Consider the following 12,694-nt stretch of genomic DNA (forward strand, 5'->3'; position numbering starts at 1 on the left):
TTATAATTAAGATTTTAGTGTATTTATAACTATAAATTTAACTGAAGTTTTACCCATCTGTATCTTGATTTGTTTCAATTCATTAAAAACTCCCCTTGTCACTGAAATTTGTTCATTAAAATATTATTTGTCTTAAGTCTATTTTGTGTCTCGTCACGAAGATGATAGTATCAATCAAATAGTAAATGAACATCAAGCAAAACTCTCCAAATTCTTCTTGATCCATTTTTCAAACAGTATTTAGTTGCACAAAATGACATTTCAGATGAAGCGGGACTTGACATCTTATGAAGAGAAGATGTGTTCAGTGTGCATTTGTATGGCTAGCGTTAGGGCGTCCTGTTAGTCTCTATTTTGTAGCATGACTATATCCTCACTGTTTGCAGCTATCATAGATAATTAAAGAAGATGGTGCAATGTCACAGATGCACACTTCAAGAATAAGTTTCCAGAGATGGATGGACAGCTTGGTGCTAGAATGCTTGCCTAGCATGTATGAAGCCCTAACTAGGTTTGATCCTCCACAGTCTCTGTCTAAGGACATTTTCTCCCCAGGGGACTGACAGATCTGAAATACTTTGTTTTTCTGTAAGCAGTATTTTATACAGGTTGAGTAGAGTATACTATTCAAAACTGACTGTCACCGATCCTTGCTATTCCACAGAGAGTGGATGCAGGTGACAGGTATTTGAATGAGTCTGCTCTTCTGAATAGCATTGAAACATAAACTCCTCACTCTAAGTGGGTAGATAGGGACATGAGTGGGGTGGTGGCACTTGATTGGAGGTACAAAAGGATCCATACAGCCTTTCCAGCTATGGGTCTCTCATTCTAGTCTGCTCTATATGGTACATTTCCAGAGTTCACTGATGATGGTGGTCACAAGTCTTGGCTTTCAGTTGTCTTCCTTCAAATGAAATGTAGCTTCATGATGAGGGAAGTTGTAATATAGGTTTTTTTTTTTAATATTTACTTTATGTGTATGAGTGTTCCGCTTGCATATATGTGTGTTCCTTGTGTCCATGGAGGTCAGAAGAGGGCATTGGATCTGGAGTTACAGATGTTAAGAGCCGCCATGTGGGTGCTCTAGCAACAGCAGCAAGAACTCTCAACTGCTGAGTCACCTCTCCAGTCCTGAGATACAGAAGGTGTTAAGCGGACTTTGAGGAGAGAATCTGTAGAACAGAATTTCCTTTCACATGCAGACAACAAAATGACTGGCTGTTACATACACAGACCCATTCAACTGGAAAATCGCAGTCCAATTTCAGCAGAGATGAAGAGGACAGCACGTGAGGCTACTTTAATTGGACCGTCATTAGGCACTCGGAATTCTCATCTTGTCTGTCAAGCAGCTCTAACACAGTATTATTTTCACAGGATTCCAAGGTTTTATATGTGAAAAATCAAACAAAAGCCAGAATGAGAAAGCACCTAGGTGCAATGTTACTTATAGCAAAAATAAAATAAAATAATAAAAAAAATCAAATAATATTTCAATGAGAATCCAATTGGGAATAGGAAAAAAAAAGGATCTTTTGGAGTGTACCCCTACTCATACTCCTGTCATAAATCTCAGGACCTGTAAGTTCAATCTTCCCTGTGGAGAAAGTGGGCCAGGACTGCCCTCTGAGGTAGGCCTTCATAAGCATACATAGGTGTAAGATGATAGATTTTGCTGTATGGAAGGGAAGATAAAATTGGAGAGTGTCATGAATCTTTTCAAAAACCTTAACCCTACAGCTTGGGTGGGAAGCCTGAGAGAGATACACATGGTGTGGTTGTTTGAATGTAACTGGCCTGTGTAAGCTCATTGGGAGTGGCACTATTAGGTGTGGCTTTGGTGGAGTACACGTGGCCTTGTTGGAGGAAGTATGCCACTGTGGATATTGGCTTTGAGGTCTCCTATGCTCAAGATACTCCCAGTGTCTCAATTCACTTCCTGTTTCCTGTGGATTAAGGTGTAGGATTCTCAGCTCCTTCTCCAGCACCATGCCTGCCTGCTTGCCTCCATTTCCCACCATGATGATCATGGACTGAACCTCTGAACTGTAAGCCACCCCAGTTAAATGTTTTCCTTTATACAAGCTGCTGTGGTCATGGCATCTCTTAGCAATAGAAATCCTAACTAAGACACATGGGAATAGGCTTTCAAATGCCTGGCAATCCCACAACCAGACATTGTAACCCACTTCATGAAGTTAGGACAGACACAGACAAGGTATGAGAAGATAGACTACAACCATTTCCTCATTCATTCAACATCTACTGAGTGCCTATCAAGATCTTACAGTGCCCATGGCTGGACGTAGAGCACATAGTACTTACTATACTCAAGCAGTCTATGGAGGAAAATGGATAATGATCAACTACTTGACAACCTACATAAGTAAGGAAAGATTGCTTGGTGACAGGTACTGTGAAGCTTGGCAATGTGACAGCAAGTATCCAGCAGGCCACCTAAGCGCGGGTGCCCAGGAAGTCAGCTTTCATACCAAGACCTGGTAACTAGTAGTATGGGCTTAGAAGTCCTTTGTCCTACCTTCAGAATATGGTGGCAATGTGTGTGATAAGGTGCATGTTTGTCATCCCAGAGCTGAGGACACACAGTCACAGGACAGATGTGGCATAGCCAGCTGTCTCTGGAGTGGAGACATGGAAGGGAGGCAAACACTTCCTCCTCTCATCTTCCTTCCCAGCTGCACTCATCTTCTGGTGTAAATGATGAGACAGTTAAGGAGACTCAACCACATCTCTGGATAGAGTCTGGAGTCAGCCTATCACTTACACTAGACTTGAAACCTAATTCTCATTATAAAGAAAGAAAGAATGTGATTTAATGAAATGGAACATTTGTCTGCAAAGAGTTGATCAGGATTATCCAAAGAGCCCCCCAAATCATTGCTCATGGCTCTTTGAAGAATACTCTAATACTCTACTCAATAATTCCTTTTGAAGAGTTTCCCAAAGGGAAGATGTCGTATCACTCCAAATCACCTTGAAAATAAGTTGAAACTTAAAAAAAAGCTGATAGTGGAAATGTGTAAAACACACACACACACACACTCACACACACACACACACTCACACATATATACAAGTGTAGTAAATCAAACAGCAGAAAGTATTAGTAACTTCTCACTATGTAAGTGACTTGAAGCTTTATGGCACACAAGCTGTCAAGGACGGCCTGTGTCTGAGGACAGCAGGATAGTAGTCTGAAGACAGACAGCATATTGTCTTGTCCTGTGCTTGCAACCTGTGCCTTGTCCGCTATAAACATTATCTTCTTTATTCCTCATGCCCGTTCTTCCATATGATGAGATGGCCTTTTCCAAATTCTTGGTCATTCTCTTGCTGCACATCTAGATTGTGAGCTGTATGCTAAGTTCTGGTTCTACTCTAAGCTAGATCTGGTTAATCTAGGGACTACCTTTCCTCTGTGGACACCCTAGCTCTAAGCCTGCAAGTGACGCAAACAGTGAAAGTGTGGGAGGAGATTCCAACACATGAGTGATTCAAGGACCACAGAGACGTGTTTGAAAGTCACACTGTCTCATTCACTGTGGTTAGAAGAAAACTAGTGGCTATTGGCATCTATGGGGGCTGTCGGTTTCTCATCCATGTTTCTAACTGGCCAAGAAACACAGACTTGTGAATCAGTCATAGGAATGAATTGAAGCCTTGTTCTGCAGAATTCTTTTTATATGAAAAACTTGTTCTTACTGTTTCACCTGAAAGCAAGCTTTGAACAAAGCATATAGGAGAGCTCATACAATTAAGGACAAAGTGGAAATGTGAGGCTTTATCTTCCTCTATTCAGGACATGTTATGGTGATAAAATCACCTCCTATCTCTTGTTCCCTCGGCTGGCAGAGCTCTGATGTAATGGTATAAGTAATGTAACCCTTGTGCCAGCTCCATGCTTCAAAGGCAAAGTGAACTCATGGCCCGATTGCTTTTGAGCACTTGAGGTTCCTGACTGGTGGTGAGTCTGTCTGGAAGATGTACTTGTTGAGTTTAAGTCAACGTCGAAGTCATGTAGAGCTACTGAGCACAGGCTGCAAAAGAAGCCCCCATCAACACATTTCCCCATCAATTCACAGGCACTGGCCAGGTCATCTGGTCTACCAGTTCTTCATGTTGTCGATAAATGAATCAAGAGCATGACAATGGCCCATCTCTGCACAGGGTCACCTTAGCCAGAATGATTTTTATGTATGCCACAACCGTTGTCTAAAACCAGGTTCACCCTGGCTTGCCTTGTGATGTCACTGTCCCTGGGGAAGGGGACAGAAGACAGCCAGGTCAGTGTTGCTATAGGTCCTTCTGCTCCTGTGTTGTCACGCTCAGAGGCACACTGGTGGCCAGAAAGAAGCCTTGCTGAACTCCTTACAATTCTGCCAGATGCTCCTGGCCATTGCTCTTATAAAGACAATGAGTCTGAAAGTTTATTTAATGTAAACTCTCCTAAGTAGATATTTATTAAAGGGTAGACAGGAGATAAGTTAAAGTGTTTAAATAAAAAAACTTCGATGAAAACTTAAGAGAGAAATGTAACTGTAAAAATAAAAGGAATGCATAAAATTACCTCACCTTTCAACTTCAATTCTTACTAAAAGAGATACACTAATTTATTGGTGAAATTATTAAGGCCACTCCACGTAGTTAAAAGGAAGATTTATTTAGTGGGTGACTTACAAATGAAGGGATAGGTAGATCGCGGGGCGGGGAGGGGGGGCGTCTGGGGAAGGTGTATCGCAATCCAGCAGTGTTCTCTGGAGCTCTGCTCAGTCAACCTCCACCGTCTAGGGTCCAGGAACAGAGAAAGCGCTTGCCTATCCAGGTCTCTGGTCTCCAGACACCTCCCCTCGCCCCGCCTCATAGGCGTGACAGCTGCCAGAGTCTCAATGGGGGTTGGAACTTCCAGATTCAAGCTGGAATGGCTACCCACTACATTTATTTTAACGCTTTTTTTTGCTTTGATTTGAGTCACCTGCTTTTAAATTTTTTGCTTATTTTTATGTATATGGGTGTTTTGTTTGCATGTGTATCTGTGAAGCATATATGGGCCTGGTATGTTTGGAAGCCTGTAGAGGGCCTCAGATCCCTGGAACTGGAGTTATGGATAGTTGTGAACCACCATGTGGGTCCTGGGAATTGAACCTGGGTTCTCTGGAAGAGCAACCAGTGCTTTTAACCTCTGAGCCATATCTTCAGCCCCCTAAACAACTTATTGAGGAATACCATCAAGCAACATTATATATAATTTCTGGTTAGAAAAGTCATGAATTCAAAATAGCTAGTGAGATCTTAAATTCTTATGTGTATATGTATGTGCATCACATGTGGGCAATGACATCTTTATATTATTCTTGATCACTAACAGTAGGGTACCAAACTCCTTGGCTTCACCCTAGTCCTTAGCTAGCTCATAGGTGATAACATGTGACTGTGTAAGTGCCTGAGTCAAGGAGAAAGTCTCTCAGGGCCAACATTCTTCTTTTAATATGTTATCTTGCCTGTCTTCTGCACATCATTTTTAAAATTGTTGATTTATCTTGCTTTTAATGGTTGAGGAAATAAAGCAGACAGATGTGTGACTTAAACACAACTCTGGAACCAAATGGGCTAGCAACTTCTATTAGGCTTGTGAGTTTAGCTTTGTGTGTGCTGTTTAGATCCACCTTGTAGTGACCATATTTATTGGGGTGATGCTCAGAGAGAGAGACAGAGAGAGACAGAGAGAGACAGAGAGAGACAGAGAGACAGAAAGAGAGGGGAGAGAGGAGAGAGAACAATACATTGTGCTGTGTGTTTATGTGCATGTGAAGGACTAGATAACTTAGGTATCCTTCAAGCACTACCCAACTACCCATCTTTTTCTTTTCTTTCTTTTTTTGGCCTGGAATTTGCCAAGTAAGCTAAGCTAGCTGGCTAGCAGTCCTCAAGATTCTACTTCCTTTTTTTTTTTTTTTTTTTTTCAATTCTGGTGCTGGGATTACAAGCACGTACCATCACACCTGGCTTTTCACAGGGTACTATGGATTGAATTTAGGTCCTCATGCTCACAAGGGAAATGCTTTAATGACAGGTCTGTCTTTCCAGCTCCTTATGGGAACTTGAGAACTACTTTTAAAAATAGTGTTATGAATGAACTTATAGTCTTTCCTGCTGTTAATGTCTACAGAATTTCCTCTGTGTAACTGGCAGATGAATTTCTGAGTTATAAGGTCAAGTTTGTAGGACTCTTCCTTGTAAGATAAGCAGTGGGATCTTAACATTGCAAGGCTCCTTGGTTCGCTGTTACAGGGATAGAGACTCAGTGAGGAGCCACCCCTTCCTCATGAAACATTCAGCAAAGGATCTTGAAAAACATTTCATTGATATGTGCAAACTATACCTATTTATATGGTACTGTATGATTTTCAATGTATGTGGTTGATGTGTATTGATCAGACTAGGGCAACTGGTCTACCCATTATGTTGAATGTTTATGCTTCCTTTGTGTAGAGACTATTTTAAAGCCTTTACCATCTACCATGTAGTATTCAGTTATTGTTAGGCATAGGCATCTTACTGTGCCATAGGAGATTAGACGTTATCACTTCTGCCCAACCATACCCCTGTACCCTTTTCCCTGCCTCTGCCCCACCCTCCTCAACCTCTGGTAGCCAGTATTCTATTCTCTACTTGTATAAAACGAATATTTTAAACCTCCACAAATGCATGCAAATGTGTGTTTTTTATTGTGGGATGCCTGGCTTGTTAAGCTCAACTCTTTCCAGATCTGCCCACATTGCAGCAAATGACAGGGTTTCATTCTCCTTAAAGGCATGTTCGACAATAAGAAAAGTGATCAAAATTTCCTTCTTGCCTTTGCCTCAGGTGCTTGAGGCTCCCCAGAACCCTGTGTGCTGTTTGTAAGTCTCTGTCAGAGGGGAACCTGCAGATGTTCATGCAGCATCCATCCAGGTGTATGAGGGTGATCACCACAGAGGGGAACCTGAAGGTGCAGCATCCATCCAGGTGTATGAGGGTGATCACCACAGAGGGGAACCTGCAGATGTTCATGCACATCCATCCAGGTGTATGAGGATGATAACCTAGAGGGGAACCTGCAGATGTTCATGCAGCATCCATGCAGGTATATGAGGATGATCACCACAGAGGGGAACCTGCAGATGTTCATGCAGAATCCATCCAGGTGTATTAGGATGATAACCACAGAAAACTTTGTGCACAGGTGAAGTGCAAGTTCAAAAGTTTGAGGTTGTCCTGTCTTTTATTTGGGTGTTTCTTTCTGAAGTACCTAATGAAAGGTGAGCCTAAAGTCTTAAGTGCGTAGCTCAGCATTCCTCAAACAAACAAACAAACAAACAAAAAACCAAAAACCAGTTCCTGTACATCCTAAGAGGGCTGCTTGTCCCTACTGTCTGAACACATCTTCGTATTCACCAGAAAAGCACAGCCACTCCCATTCAGGATACAGATGTCACTTGGTGCTATAGCAGACTGATGTTCTTGGATCGAAATGAGGAAGGGATTACAAGCATTTTAGTTTACAGCTGTGGGTTTCCCCCACTAAGTTCAAGGGATTTCAGGAGAAACAATTATTTGGCAAAGGCATTCGTGGCAGTGAAAATTCCTGCCTCTCTGACTTAAGCAACCGAAAGGTTGAGCTGTTCCTCCTTTGAGCATCTGCACACTTCCCGGTTTACTTGGAGCTGGAGGGATAAGAGATCAAAGATAGCTAGAGATCCTGTACTCAGTCCAATAAATGTTAGATGAAAGCGAGGTGCCATTTATTAGTTTCTTTTGTAACTGGAAAGGATATCTCACTCACCAAGATGAATCAAAGCTTAGGGTCAGTGTCTCTTGCATGTTTCAAATGAGAGTATAGGTATTTGGTATATGCGGCAAAGATAATCATACTTGGTAACAACTCAAGGGGTCTCCCTTTGGGCCATCTGCTCTAGGGTGGAGGGCAGCCACTGTCTTTGCTATGCAGGGCTCTACTTGTTTGGATTTCTTGGTGAGGAAGCCCAAGATGATGGCCAAGGTCATCCCCATCCCCACCTCCTTTGTGTGTCGGTCTGTAATAGTAACTGAGAGTCTTTTGCTTTAGCATAGAAGAAAAATAAAAATCTCTTAGCTTTGCTTGGAGTCTGTCCTCTTTCATATCATTTGTGATTAATGCTGTGGGCCCGCATCATGAGGTCAATACCTCAGGAACCTCAAGGATACTGCTGACGTGACTTTAAACACTTCAGTATGATTTTCCATTGAAATCAGTTCCTGTAAGTCTTCAAGGTGTGCCCTCATCACCGTTGAAAGGCTGCATCTAAGCTGTTATTTACCCAAAGAGCTCTGTCTGTTCTTATTTGGGGTGTTTCTGTTGCTGATGCTATCGCTGACTGATGCATGCACTTGACCATGATGCCCGGTTCTCAACCATGACTCTCAATACTTAATCGCCCATAAAAAAGCATGGAGGAATAAGAGGAAAAGCAAGACCTGGTAAAATGAACTCCTGTAATGACAAGTGGCCAACCCTTTCTCTGTGGCATGGCGTTTCCTCAGAAACACTCTTGGAACACAGCAAAGAAGGGAGGCTTCCAATGCAGGGAGCTCTATGAAGGACAGGCAGGATTCCAAGAATGGCTTCATTAAAAAAAAATAGGCTATCATTGATAAAATGGTTAATTACCAATAAAATTATGGACTCAATTTACATATCGGACCTGGGACAAGACTTGATTTCTTCATAAATAGGACAAGAAAAGTAGTTTTCACCCAGCATGGTGGCTGTGAATATTATTGAGGTAGAAGGAAAGTGCTCAGCTCCAAGTCCAGAAAGAGACTCCCAGCGGAGGAATCAGGCCACCACAGCCAGTACACAGGTGTCTGTTGCTGTACTCGGGTTCTCTATTTACACCTCCTATCCAGAAACTCCTTATCTGTAGGTCTGGGTCTTATTTCTGCCCTGATCACTAATTCCTAGTGACTCCCTTTGACTGTCCTTTCAATAGTTGTATATTGCTTGGGCCTATGGGCAGTGGCTTTTGAAGTTAATCTGAGTTTTGGATTCATAGGATCCTTAACCTTTAGAATTTTATTGGAAAGATAAAGGAGGAAGTCTAGGAAAAGTATTTATGTCCTCTAAGTCGTGCTATTTTCCAGATATGGAATGGACTTCTGGATTGTCAAATTCTTACACACACACACACACACACACACACACACACACACACACACACACACACACAATTGTTTGACACACAAAGGGCTTATAAGCTTTTTGATCCTGAAAGGGCAAAACATGGGATTTGGACTAAAATGAGATCCTGTCTGAAGGTGATAGAAGATTTTGAAAGAGATGGTTATAAGTTGTGTGGTCTTGTTCAGGAAGACCATTTTTCCATTTTCAGAATAGTATCTACCCTACTTATACACATATGTGAGACAATTTGGGTGAAAATGCTTGTGAACCACAAATTTCTGTAGAAATATGTTGTTTTATATAATCATACAATGGTTATATGAATGTTTGAGACACACTGATATCCATGTGTGCATCATAGTAACTTAGTGTGCTAAAAACATCATTTGCACAAAGCACAGTCTTCATGTAAGATAAGGTTTGATTTATAGTCATCTGGAGTAGAGACTCACAATCTTGGATCTTGAGGATAAGAATCAGGAAAGAGCACAGTTGGAACTTTGCTGCCCCAGAGTCCATGCCAACCCCTCGGGTACTGAATGCCCCTTTCTCATAGGGAATCAGGACACGTTGCCTGTGAAGGGCTGATTCTATGGAGGAGGGTGGGTAACAAGCCACCTGCTTTGTGAGCGGGAAGATAGTCTGAGTCTCAATTGATAGTTACTGGATTTCTATGTGTGTGGAAAAGTAAGCAGAGTCCTGATTTCTTGTGATACAATAGTTTGTAGCATGCAGGCCTGGCGCCGAGTTTCTGTGTAAGGGATAACTGGTGACTGTAGCTTCGAGAACTGTACAGAAAGTGAAATGGAGGCAGTATACAGATCAAGCTGCACAGAAGCCACACTCAATCTCCTGTTTGCCAAGGGCTTAGGTAGGGATAGTACAAGCACACAGTGGAAGAGATGAGGGGCCTTGCTTGTGATCCTGGGGTCACCACCACCCAGGAGACCTGAAGAAGAGCCTAAATCTCACTGGCTCTCCAGTTTTCTCATTTCATTCCAGTTTTCTCATTTCATGTGTGTGTGTGTGTGTGTGTGTGTGTGTGTGTGTGTGTGTGTGTGTGTGTGGTGGCTATGTCCCCTCCCTTCTGCTTATTGTATCTTCTGCCTTGAATAAAAGTATTTTCCTCAGCGCTCTTCATGTTGTCTGTGTCTAATCTGAAGGAAGATAGCCAGTCTTAAGGATAATTCTACTTTACTTACTTCCCAGGGTCCTGTGAGATTAGATTCCAGAGAAAACATGGGTGTGAAAATACTACATAGATTGCAGATCATGGCTTCATCTCCTCCAGTTCTCTAAGGAGTAAGCTCTGTAGAAAGTCCAGATTATGAAAGAAATTCCTTTCCTTTTAGAGAGTATCCACAGAACATTCTTTTGGCTGCAGCAAAGGAAAATAAAAATCAATAATGCTATATTTTATAAAAGATGGAAGCTGAGCATGTTTGACTTGGAACCTCTTATCATCCTTCTCTGGTTCTCAGGAGGAGATAAAATTGCTGAGCTACTTTTTGCATTAAGAAGGAGGAATTAGCGGGCCTGTTTGTTTCTTTTTGTTTTCAATGAAAATATACACTCCTTTTCTGTCCAGACTCCTGAAGTCAACTTTGAGAGTGGCATAGAAAATCTTCGGGGTTGATTTTTAGCTAAATCATTTTTTTTTTAACACATTAAAGTAAAAAGGCTCATTCCCCGTGCTGTGATGTGTGTATATTCAGATGATATTGACTCCAGATACGGAGGACAAAAATATTTACTACTGTCCAGGGATGAAAGTGGATGTGGGGGTCAGGAGGGCTGGGAAGTCCTTATATATAGATATCTTCTTTTCAGGGCTTTCCCCCTTCCACATGGCCATTGTAGTTAAAGGGATGGGAGATTGTGGACAGCTGCCTGCCGGGCATCACGTTAAGGTGATGGGGGAGAGGGGGAATGAAGGAATTTGCTTTCATTTACCGTGCAATTGGAGGAAAGTCCCCGCTATTGACTTCTGGCCTCTGCTTTCAGATCAGACTCCGACGCCCACGAGATTCCTGAAGAACTGTGAGGAGGTGGGTCTCTTCAGCGAGCTTGACTGCTCCTTTGAGCATGAGTTCAGGAAGGCTCAAGAAGAAGAGAACAGCAAGCGGGTAGGTGGGCCCGGGGAGACGCCAGCGGTGTGCCTCCCCGGCACCAGGTGGACGCCAGCGGTGTGCCTCCCAGGCACCGGGTGGACGCCAGCGGTGTGCCTCCCCGGCACCGGCACCGGGTGGACGCTAGAGGCGTGCCTCCCCGGCACCGTGTGGAAAGTGTCTGGTGCTGCAAACTGTTGAGGTGTTTCTAGAACATTATTTTGAGACAAGATCTTGCTAAGTAGTTCAGGCTGTTAAATGTACAATCCCCCTGACTCAGTCTCCCAAACACTGGGATTACAGATACGTGCCACGATGCCTGTGTGTAATAGTATTTTATGTATTTGTGTGTGACCGTCAACCTTCTCCTTTTAAAGGGATGTACCTTTGATTGTGATAGCACACAGAGCTCAGGTTTGTCATGGGGAAATGAGTATCTGAAGCACAGAATTCAAGCTTTAGAAAAATATTACCTTATTCTTAAAGCTGTGTCGCATGAATCCACCCCCAACCAGGTATTTTTTTTTTCTTTGCTAAGTATTGAACAGCAGATCTTATGTAGGCAGTGTGTTCAAAAGGGAGCAGGGCAAGGGGCAGGAACGGGTGACTCATCACATGGCAGACAACAGGATTTTCATCTGATTTGGGCCCTGCTTGCAATTGTCTGGTTTCCATAATCTTTGGTTGTTCTCTAGCAGATGTGAAATCACTTTCTGGTCACCTTATCTGGTCAGGTTACTGAACATATATTGTTGGTGAGGCAAACAGATTAGCTTCAACTGTGGGTCACTTCATGAAATTCTTCAGGTTTCTTTGTCCATGTTATATTGGTAGAATTTTTAAATCTACTAACAAGATTAAGCAAAGGAGGTAGGGTCACAGGTAAATTTGACAAGTGTGCTTTTCATGAATTCTTTGTTGCTGTCACAGGGTGTCACTAATGCGCACAATGTGCTGAACATGTTAGACACAGTCCATGGACAGCCATGTAAAATGTGGAAGACGGTTAAAAGGGACACACAGCTAAGTGATGACGAAACTTGAAATTCCAGCTGTTCCGACTGGAAAAGAAATTGTAGAAGGCTCTGATAGTTTTCTGCCTGCTTCCAAACCTTTGACTCTTCCTCTGTGTGAAATGGTAGTAATCTTCTCCATCAGGGTTTTCCATGTGACAGTCATCCATGGTGCTGGCTCATAGTGAGGAGGCTGCGGTACTGTAGCAAGATGCAGGGCACTTACAGGAGGAGAACCAAATCACAATTCGAGTTCCTTATTTCTAACTAACTTGCCATTTATCCTCACCCTTCCTTCTCACTCCTGTCCTCGCTTTTCCAAACACATTCCTATCTGTTGTTCTTTGCTA

The 12,694-nt window shown here is 42.6% G+C and overlaps 1 protein-coding gene across 4 annotated transcripts in view; it reads left to right on the forward strand.

Moving 5' to 3' along the window:
* Positions 1-12,694, forward strand: part of Creb5 (cAMP responsive element binding protein 5) — a 402,021-nt gene that overhangs the window by 93,236 nt on the left and 296,091 nt on the right. For all 4 annotated transcript variants that reach the window (XM_006982222.4, XM_076566830.1, XM_076566832.1 and 1 more), the window contains exon 4: positions 11,228-11,349. In XM_006982222.4, coding sequence (XP_006982284.1) covers positions 11,228-11,349 — 122 coding nt within the window. The remainder of the gene's footprint in view (positions 1-11,227; positions 11,350-12,694) is intronic.

Source organism: Peromyscus maniculatus, chromosome 3 (genome assembly GCF_049852395.1).
Source record: "Peromyscus maniculatus bairdii isolate BWxNUB_F1_BW_parent chromosome 3, HU_Pman_BW_mat_3.1, whole genome shotgun sequence".
Classification (NCBI taxonomy): Eukaryota; Metazoa; Chordata; class Mammalia; order Rodentia; family Cricetidae; genus Peromyscus; species Peromyscus maniculatus.